General features: G+C 35.6%; 1 protein-coding gene and 1 long non-coding RNA gene across 3 annotated transcripts in view; one reads left to right on the top strand and one right to left on the bottom strand.

Moving 5' to 3' along the window:
* The window catches only part of taf2 (TAF2 RNA polymerase II, TATA box binding protein (TBP)-associated factor), a 93,221-nt gene that overhangs the window by 16,943 nt on the left and 65,274 nt on the right, over positions 1-11,004 (top strand). For both annotated transcript variants that reach the window (XM_016251673.1, XM_016251674.1), the window contains exons 7-12: positions 4,128-4,312; positions 8,655-8,768; positions 9,791-9,890; positions 10,020-10,105; positions 10,434-10,569; positions 10,780-10,934. In XM_016251673.1, coding sequence (XP_016107159.1) covers positions 4,128-4,312; positions 8,655-8,768; positions 9,791-9,890; positions 10,020-10,105; positions 10,434-10,569; positions 10,780-10,934 — 776 coding nt within the window. The remainder of the gene's footprint in view (positions 1-4,127; positions 4,313-8,654; positions 8,769-9,790; positions 9,891-10,019; positions 10,106-10,433; positions 10,570-10,779; positions 10,935-11,004) is intronic.
* Positions 9,329-11,004, bottom strand: part of LOC107566281 (uncharacterized) — a 12,862-nt gene continuing 11,186 nt past the window's right edge. Inside the window, exon 3 of the long non-coding RNA XR_001606496.1 lies at positions 9,329-9,429. This is a non-coding gene — a long non-coding RNA (uncharacterized lncRNA). The remainder of the gene's footprint in view (positions 9,430-11,004) is intronic.

The following is an 11,004-nucleotide window of genomic DNA, read 5'->3' on the forward strand; positions in this document are numbered from 1 at the left end:
AATCTACATTGAGACATTTTTAGTGCACAAGATATTGGTTTCAGTACAAAAAGTTATGTTAAAATAAAAGAATCTCTCACACAAAAAGATTACATTTTATTTTAAATGACAAAAGCATTTCAATTAAGATATACATTATTAAATGCAAAAAGTCTGGCGATGCTTAATGGGTACATGTTTGTACCCTTTGAGCACACTCCTGTTCCCATTAAGCTCACATCATGTTTTATTAAAAATTCTTGTTTATTTTAAACAACCTTTTTAAAGAATAATTGAAAAATATATATTTTTGAAGGTACAAAGTCAATCACAAAAAAACAACACAAAAATCAAGCAACAGGGCATTCAGTTTGATCAGTTATATATTCATAGTGAAGTGTCATTTAAGCACATTGCAACATCTAGACTAGTCCATGTTCAGCTAAGTAACACAAATTCAAAAATCAAATAAAACAAACCAATAAAACATTTCATTCACGGGGATGAACACAGAAACTAGCCTCTTATTAAAGGGATGTCAACTTATCTGTAGTCTCTTAAGGCTGGAATACACTACACGATTTTTGCCCCGATTTCCACTGATTTACAGTATGGAGAAGTTCACAGTAGTTGCCAAAGAGCTAGTCTGTAGATTTGAGTTGACAGATTCCATGGAAAATCAATTAACTTAACTTAAAATGACAACCATCAGTTAATATTTAAAGTCTGTTTATGAAGTATTTACATAGACGCTCAATGTGGAAGAGCTTAAAGAGAGCATACTGAGCTTAATGGGAGCAGAAACTATTTTTTATAAATTTCATGTAATATTTATTAAAATGACAAGATTTTGCAAAATAAATAATCTAGGTCATGTACTAAGTTCATACATATTTTATTATGAACAACTACTATTAACTATATCTATGAAATTATTAAAGGGATGTCAACTTATCTATAGTCTCTTAAGGCTGGAATACACTACACGGTTTTTGCCCCGATTTTCCACTGATTTACAGTATGGAGAAGTTCACAGTAGTTGCCAAAGAGCTAGTCTATAGATTTGAGTTGACAGATTCCATAGAAAATCAATTAACTTGGTAATTAAGATGCAAAATAAATAATCTAATTCATGTACTAAGTTCATACATATTTTCTTATGAACAACTACTATTAACAATATCTATGAAATTATACTTTTTCTTATTGATGTCACACTGAAGCTGTGTGATTTTCATAGTAGTGCAACCTTTAAGCTCACCTTAAAATAAAATGAAATCTTTAAAAAATACAGCAGTATGAAACCACAAACCAGCAATAAACTGTCAATTTATAATATTATGGATGTAAAAGTACAAGCCAGTAATGCCTGTGAAGTAATTTATTAGTGTAGCACACAATCTTATACAGCTAGTCAGCTAACTGTGTTCTGTAGCATCTGCACTGTGTTGTTAAAACTATCTTTTGGATCTAACTGTAATTATTACCCACATCCAAGTTCCAGGTTATAATCTGCAAAAGTCTAAACATTAATCTCTTAATTTTACAAAAAGTAGTGAAACTTACCCAAAATAAAGGCTTAAATATACTGTATATAACAAATGCACATTTAAGGGGCTCATCTTTTGGTGGAAGTTTTCAGACAGCTTTCAAAATGGCTGCCAGACAGTGTGAACACATGGAGACGCATATCTCAGTGTGCAATGATTGACTTGAAATTACAGGAGGTATGTAGTAACAAACACATCAATTTGTTAAGACATCAAGTATGATAATACATTATTTTTTTCTTTTTATAATCTGAGTTCAAATATGGAAGTGTGCTTAATGTGTACGTGAGCTTAATGGGTACGTTTACCCTACTAATAAACCGCCATTATGCTAGTAATATGTATGCTAATAAGCAACTGGTTAGTAGTGAATAGTGTTCTCTAATCTAAAGTGTTACCCTTTAAAAACAAATTATTTATTATACCATTTATTATAATGGTTTAATAACACTTTGTTATATTACCCTTGCATTAAATTTAAGAAAGTAGTGAACACTGCTGCGAGGGTGTTTCTAATACAGGTACTGAGGTAGTGATAGTAAATTTGACATCTGTCTGTCTTCTGACTGCCATAATCCATCTCTCTATGTTTTGTATTTTTTGCAACCAACAAGTTTGTTAGTGTATTTTTTTTCTTTCACCGTTGGGAGTAAATGGTATTGCAAATAATATATTTCCTTTAGTCTCCCACATACCTCTATAGACGTTTGCCCGGCTATAGTTTTCTGAATGTCAAAATGTTTGTTTTTGCACAGAAGCCAGTGGAATCAAGTTGTTATTTGATGTGTATACATGAACACAATCCATACTGTAGCTGATGTACACAATGATGTAGGTCTTTAAAAGGAAATTAGAAATTATTAATCTTTTATCCAGTTGCATACTCAGTATGGACATACTTTACAACTGTAAAGTTCCCTTTTACAGTTGTCCACTAGATGGTCGTTTTTTTTTTTTTTTTGTGAAATGTGATTTAGAATGCCCAGAATGTGTAATGTCCTGTAGGCAGTGGTGGACGGTAACAAAGTAGTTTTACTTCGTTACTGTACTTAAGTACATTTTCAAGTATCTGTACTTTACTGGAGTAGTTTTATTTTGAGTAACTTTTACTTCACTACATTTCAATGCATAAGATCGTACTTTTTACTTCACAGCATTTCATAAAACTTTGTTACTCCTATAATATATCACATGCTCCGAGATGCAGAAGTGGTGTCTGATTCATGAATGAACTGATTATTTTCAATGAACCTGTTAAATCGGTTCGCAAATTGCACCAAACGATTCATTCATGAATTGGAATGATCCGATTGCAGCTCAATGCATAAGATCGTACTTTTTACTTCACAGCATTTCATAAAACTTTGTTACTCCTATAATATATCACATGCTCCGAGATGCAGAAGTGGTGTCTGATTCATGAATGAACTGATTATTTTCAATGAACCTGTTAAATCGGTTCGCAAATTGCACCAAACGATTCATTCATGAATTGGAATGATCCGATTGCAGCTGTTCTCGAGTCGACAACTCACTGATTCAAATGAACCGGTTTAGTGCGAGTCTCCAGTGAACTGAATTCACAAGTAAGAACCGGGAGATCTTGGGAGCGTGTGCGCGTCTAATGCTGCTAAAAGTAAGTTACTAATGTAGAATTTTAGGATTAATTATTGTAACTGAAAATCATATTTAGGTCAAAGCTGTCAGTTGTTTGTGAACTAAATCTGCTGTAAAGGATGATCTGTTTAAGCCCACTGAAATGCTTGAATGCAGACACATTAACATCAGAATCTCTATGTTTTAGGTCAAAAAACATTAAAATAACACAGATTAAATAAAATAACTCATGCGTGTTCATCTTCCCCGCTGCTATAACGTTAGCAGTTTTACTAAAATGCTATGCATTTAGCCCTATGTGACGTCTGTTTTTATATTGTTTGTCAGCACACATAGCCTAAGTTACTATGTATTGGGGATCAACTAGCCGAGTAGACAAATATAAATGTTTATTCATAACCATGCTGAAAATAAGTCAATAATGTTAGCTGATGCTAACTGTCTAGCTAACGAGCTTGCTGGTGCTAAATTTAGGTAATTAAAAAAAAATAATTAAATAAAATCTAATTATATTTTCCTTATTATATTAATTATTTCCTTATTGGTTATTTTGGGAAAGTCCCAGGTATTTTGAGCAGCACCATTATAAAAAAAAAAAAAAATGCTAATATAAGATTAAATGATAAAACTAGCCTATATAAAACTGCAAAATAAACATTCATCTATTGGTAAAAGTACTTTTGTACTTTCACTCGAGTAAAATTGAAAACTGAGTACTTTTACTGGAGTAATATTTTATTATACGGATCTGTATTTTTACTCAAGTACTTGATTTGTGTACTTCGTCCACCACTGCCTGTAGGTGAGTCACACATTAGAAACAGTAAGTCATTCAGATTTACTAGATTAAGAGAATTGAGAAACAAATGCTTATATAATATCTATACTTTTATTTTTTTCAGATCTCAATTTTAAGTTATTATTGCAGCTTTATTTGTTTATAATAACTTGCTATGAATCAAATATATCATGTTTTCACAGGTCACTCATTTTTGCCTGCCTCAGCTTCTGCCCCTGCTGAAGCACACGATGTCCTACCTGCATGAGATTTTTGAGTTCTATGAGGAGATCCTCACCTGTCGCTACCCTTATTCTTGCTTCAAGACTGTCTTTGTGGATGAGGCTTATGTGCAGGTCTCATCGTATGCATCCATGAGTATTTTCAGGTATACAAGCTGTTCTTGAAAGTAAAAATATTTTTTTCCAATATAAAAGTCTTTGTAACACTATTTTAAGATGTCCTTGTTACAGATGTCACATATACTTACTATTATAATAACCATTAATTATGCATAATTACATGCAATTAACCCTAAGCCGGACCCTTACCATATGCTACATGTAGTTAATAACTATTATTCAGTGCTTAAATGTATAATTACACTGTATCAAGGACACCTTAAAATAAAGTGTAAACTGAGTCTTTACTTCTGACTCCTAAAAACAGAACTCTCTTGTCACCAACTAATGGCAGAACAATGTAACTAATATCACCAGCACGAACACACACACCGTTTCTCAATACTAGGGCTGGCTTGATACCACTTTTTCAGAACCTATCCAATACCAAAAATTCTGAGTATCGGCCGATACCGATATTGATCCGATACCAGTGCAGTGTTTTTAATCAGTTTAGAATTTCTATGCCTCAATGTGGGTCACTCTTTTGTGTGTTACACACAATACTAAATATAGACAACTTTCTTACAAAGAAAAAATAACAAACGGAAGAAATATACCGTATTGGCCCGAATTTACAATTACAATCAACCAAAAATTTGACAGCTGTTAGTATTTACACAACTATCAATACTTAGTCAGGCAACCCTTAGCCTTAATGACAGCCTGTGTCTCCTGGGCATGCTATCATCCAGCTTCATGCAAACCTCAACTTCAATGTTTTTTCCCAGACTCGGTCTGAATAATTTTTGGTCCCAAATTTGTATAAATTTTACTGGTAGTCCACTGTAGTGTTGTCAAAAGACCCGGCATTTCGGTACCAAGTCGGTTCTAAAAAAATTAAAACGTTACGGTACCAGGTTTTTTTTTTTTAAGTACCGGTGGTACCGAGTACCCGGTCAACCCACTTCTTGATGCGCTATCCGAAAGCTATCCTCTTCCAGTTTTGCCAAGTCCGTGGTTTTCCCGCGGAATTGGGCTGCTTTAACACTGTTGCCGCGGGTTGTTTTTCATGTCCGCGGGTTGAAAAACGACCCCATTAACGTGATATTTAGCCCATGGAATGCGAATTTTACCAGGAGAACCCAGCCAAAACATGCGTATTTTATCCTCGGAACACGATCTTTAACGGGGGACCCCCTCGAAACACGATTGGGCGGGTTTTGTTGTGAAAACCTGGCAACCTCTTCTTAAAAGCAGTGGCGACCTCAAGAGGAGGAAACTCATCAAACTAACAAAACACCCCAATCAAGTTCAAGCAGGTAAGTTTCAATTACATTTTTAATATTTAGAGCTTCTGTTATGAATATTATTCCATATTTTAATTTTAATTTCGGATTGAAATAAACATTGCCGTTAGCATATACGTAGGTAATCGTTAGCATAAGCGCGGCTACCGCTAATATAATGAGCATTAAAATTAATTTTGTTCAAAATGATTTCTTTAACTATTTGATGCTCCTATAACTTTTATTACTGTAAAAAACAGGAGGACATAATGGTATTTACTATTTTTACACACCAGAGGCTTTTAAATGAACTGTGCAACCAAAATATGTGTGTTAGAGAATGTACAAATGTATGGTTAACAGTGTTTGTCATATAGTGTTTGTCATATCAGTCCGTCAGAAAAAAAATGTTTTCTTTCTTTTTTTTAGTTAGTTAGTTGTAATTCTTGGACGAATATCTCTAGCAGGTTTTAAAAGCCCTTTAAAATTAAATTCAACACAGTTTGGATTAAATAAAAGTGCAGTCAAATTGTATCTCCTGTATAGACTTTACTGTACAATGTTAGATCTAGTAACATCTTACAGTGAGTGAACAATATATTTTTAAAACATTCATTGTTTGTGTATGTTATTTAATACAAACACTTGATCATTCATGTTTGTTCATTGTGCATTAAATAATTTTAACAGATTGAACGGGAGGAGCACGTCAGATACTTAGCCTAATTAACATAAGAGGATAAATACAGCAGACTTACCTCTATCCATCAACGGTTTATCAGCATCTCTCCACCGCCCCATCTCCTCACTTCGAGTTCTAACTACACTTAAATGGGGGGTTAAACTACACTTAAAGTACTCTGGGTTTGGGCCATTTCCAAGCTTGGAGCCCTTCACGCCAAATGCGCATTACTATACTTCAGCTAATTATATGTAAGTGTGAACTCGTGAAATGGAGGATGACAGACAGCCGCAGAGGAGAGAAGAGTTTACATCAACTTGACTTAAATATTCATCTGTACTTCACATTAAACTGTGGAATGGCTTTAGAACACTTGGAATGTAGTGCACAAAAACTTTATGGTGGCTTTTGTGGGGCTTAACAATAACACAGAATAGTATACGCAGAATCTCAGATTTGGATCGGTCTCTTCTGACCGATACCCCAATCCGGCAGAAAATGCCAGTATCGGAGCGATACCGATACTGAATATCGGATCGGCGCAACCCTACTCAATACTAAACACTATTGTTAAATACTACTATTATTTATATAAAATATTATTTATTGAATAATAATATTTAATAAACAACAACAGGCATCATAAAAAGCAATTCAGTCAAAAGTACAAGGCAACGCTCTGATATACAGCATTGTATTTACATTTATAAACATGAGATTTTGCCCAAACTCTTTGCTCTGGAACAAATAATATATTAATGAGACCAAAGACTGCCTGTTAGATTTACTCAAAACAAATTATATCTCATGTTTAACCAAGGGATGCAACGATGCCATTTTTTCAGAACCGATCCAATACAGAAAATTCTGACAATCAGTTTTTTTTTTTTTTTACTCAATGTAAAATTTCTATACTTCTGTGTTGACCTTATCACTCTTTTGTGTATTAATATACTATAAAATTTAAAAACATTTATTTTAAATGTATAGCACAGTAATAAAGGCAGCAAGATATGATAGAACAGAACAAGAAAGACTATTAATAATCTTTCATTGCGCAAAAGCATTATAATACGAAAGGCTCAATACAGAGCAGCACAAAGAGCTTATGTGCAACCCGTGCGCAGAATGATGCACTTGAAGAAACACGGAGTCAGGAAAGAGATATTGATGCATAGGGTATTAAATCTGTGTGATAGTTTATTGAGCCTTTTCTTTTAACAGTTTTAAATTTCATTAAATTTCACTCTTGAAGAGAGATTCATCATTTTGACTAGTAACCGAACGCGACTAGCAGATTGAATGGAGGATGACAGACAGCAGCAGCGAAGAGTTTACGTGAAATTGAATTTATTGACTTAAATTCACCTGTACCTCACATTAAACTATGGAACGGCTTCAGAACACTTGAAATATAGTGCACGGAAACCTTATGGTGCTTTATAATATTGTTGTGCCTTTCGTGGAGCTTAACAATAACACAATAGTATATGCTAGGGCAGTGCAAAAAATCAAATGCTATTTTCATGCTCATCTCGTCAGTAAAGCCGGTTCTGTGATTAGTAGTAAATCTCCAGCACGTGCTTTCAGATGGAGCAGCATTTACTACACAGATCACTGACAAACTGACAAGCTACGCAAAATCGCGTTCATAATCGGCAGTGCATCGCCTGTGATTTTGAACACGATTTTGCGTAGCTTGTCAGCTTGTCATCGCTGATGACGTCATTAATGAACAAATAAGTCTGGAGCTGTGACAAACACCTTGTGCACAGCTATGGCATATGACACAACGCTGCCCACATTTTATTATTGTGGGCTATTGCTCCTATAACAGCCCATTTTTATCAGTTCTTTTGTCTTTGGGTCGTTATATTTCTCACAGATTTCTGCTCGTTCTAAATCAGATACAGATAAAGTAGCACAGTAAAGATTACAATACTTAAAAGAGGTCATGTTGCCTTATGTCGAAGAAAAAATGCCCTTGAAATGGGTGTTTCAACAAGTAAAAAAAAAAACGAACACACCAGAAAGTGAGCAGCATCTTGGTTCCAGACCAACAAGATTAACGTTATGGAGTGGCTAGCCCAATCTCCAGACCTTAATCCAATAGAAAACTTGTGGGGTGACATCAAAAATGCTGTTTCTGAGGCAAAACCAAGAAATGCAGATGAATTGTGGTCTGTAGTGCAATCGTCCTGGGCTGGAATACCTGTTTACAGGATTTAATATATTTTTCTTCAAGTTTTGATTTAGAATAGAATGTGCAGTGTTCCCAATGCATTTGTGTGTATTGAAATAAGTTATTACAAGGATTTTGAACTTTACTCACTTTTTAAACACACTGCTATTATTTTGAACACAACTGTATATATACAGAATTTTATCATGATCTTGTGTTTGTGGTGTTCTTCTCAGTACCAACCTCCTGCACAGTGGCATGATCATAGATCAGACTCCTGTGACCAGGCACTGTCTGGCTCAAGCTCTGGCCCAGCAGTTTTTTGGATGCTTCATCTCTAGGATGTCCTGGTAAGTAGGAATGGTAAAGCCTAATAGTGTAATGTTTGTTGCCAGCCACAAAACTGCGTATTGCAGCATTTTTGTTATATGCAATATAATACTTTTCATACATAAATGGCAGGTACTTTAGGTTTGCAAGAAATCCAGTATTTATTTGTTGAACTAGTAATGCCTAGAGCAGAGGTCCGTTCTACGTACGGCGCTAACTCGGTTAGCTGGATTTAATTGTTGACTATTTTGCTTGATCTTGAATTGGCTGGTTCTTCGAAAGCTCATCCCGGGGTTGCTGTCATAGCAACAGGTCCGTAAGCTTAAACCTGCTCGGGAGCAGGCTTATTTCATGTAAACAGGATTAGATTGCACCTTTTTCAGCAGAATTTATGCTTAAAATTTGTCCTAGCCACTGCTGCTTTATTAGAAGAGTACCCTACTGATCCAGGGACAGTAATTTAAACTAATAATAATTTTAAAATATATAAAATATAATACTACAGACACAGCCAGTTTTTCTCATTGAAATATTTATTCATGATAAAATAATTTATAATTGTATTGGAGTCTACACACATGCTGTACAGTTAATCTGAGCCGTGCATTCATTTGAGTGGTGACGGCTATTATTGGAGTGGCTTGATGGAGCGCAGGAGATGCAGATAACTTGATCTTGACCCTTAAGAAAGAGGCATTGCCGCCGCCTCCTCTCACTTGATTTTTTTCCCCCATTCATCTCAATGAGCCTCCAGAAAAGTCACGGCACGCTTAGGGATCTCTGTAGAATGTCAATGGACTGAAGGGAGGCAAGCCTCCGCTGTAACTTTACCTGCGTGTGTTGCTGTTGGACAGTGTTACTTTATAAAAATGAGTGACTTTTAATATCATATTTGCGCTGTTTTATTTTTGTAATCTCGATTATTTTCTCAAAAGAGGAGACACTGCCTCCCTTGCCTCCTTGGAGGAAATGCCCCTGATATATATATATGTATATATGTGTATATAATATATAACTGTAGATTTTGTATTTTGAATTGCAGGGCTGATGAGTGGGTTTTGAAGGGAATTTCTGGATACATTTATGGCCTCTACCTGAAGAAAACCTTTGGAGTCAATGAGTATCGTCACTGGATTAAGGAGGTATAGAGTAAAGTGATCGACAAAAGAGAGCCAATGCTTCTGTCAAACGGCCATGTGCATATGTTTATATGCTCAAACATCAGCTTTTTAAATGCTGAACTGTTTGTCTCTTATTCTTTTAACCAACAGGAACTGGACACGATTGTGGATTATGAGCTAAAGATAGGTGGAGTCCTGCTACATCCCACCTTCTCTGGCGGGAAAGAAAAAGACAAGTAATCCTCACCTCTATGACTGCTTATAATTTATACACGCTTATCCAAACTTGTACAAAAGATGATGTTTTGTAGGAAGATAATGTCTGTTTTCCTTTCAGTCCTACACCCCACCTGCACTTTTCCATCATTTTTAACCAACAGGAACTGGACACGATTGTGGATTATGAGCTAAAGATAGGTGGAGTCCTGCTACATCCCACCTTCTCTGGCGGGAAAGAAAAAGACAAGTAATCCTCACCTCTATGACTGCTTATTTATACACGCTTATCCAAACTTGTACAAAAGATGATGTTTTGTAGGAAGATAATGTCTGTTTTCCTTTCAGTCCTACACCCCACCTGCACTTTTCCATCAGACACCCCCACACATTGTCCTGGGAATATTACAAGATGTTCCAATGCAAAGCCCACCTGGTCATGAGGCTCATTGAAAACAGAATTAGCATGGAGTTCATGTTGCAGGTATATGAACTACAACATCCCTCATTTAAGAAAGGGAAGTGATATATTTCATGGGTTTTTGAGGTGATATGTGTACTGGTGCAGGTTCCTCTCAAAACCTCATTTATGGACCACCCACATTGGCACACACATTTTTATTATCCTTGTAGCTAATTATAAACTGATCAGATACTGTAATCTCAGCCTGAGTTCAATCAAATCTCTCATCAGGTGTTTAACAAGCTCTTGAGTCTGGCCAGCACAGCATCATCCCAGAAATATCAGTCTCACATGTGGAGCCAGATGCTGGTGTCCACCTCTGGATTCCTCAAATCCATTTCCAATGTGTCCGGGAAGGACATCGGACCCCTCATCAAACAATGGGTGTATCCTTGCACTGTGGAATACAGTCATTTACATTTAGTCATTTTGCAGACGCTTTTATCCAAAGCGATT

The sequence above is a fragment of the Sinocyclocheilus grahami genome, unplaced genomic scaffold (assembly GCF_001515645.1).
Source record: "Sinocyclocheilus grahami isolate Dianchi unplaced genomic scaffold, SAMN03320097.WGS_v1.1 scaffold1066.1, whole genome shotgun sequence".
NCBI lineage: Eukaryota > Metazoa > Chordata > Actinopteri > Cypriniformes > Cyprinidae > Sinocyclocheilus > Sinocyclocheilus grahami.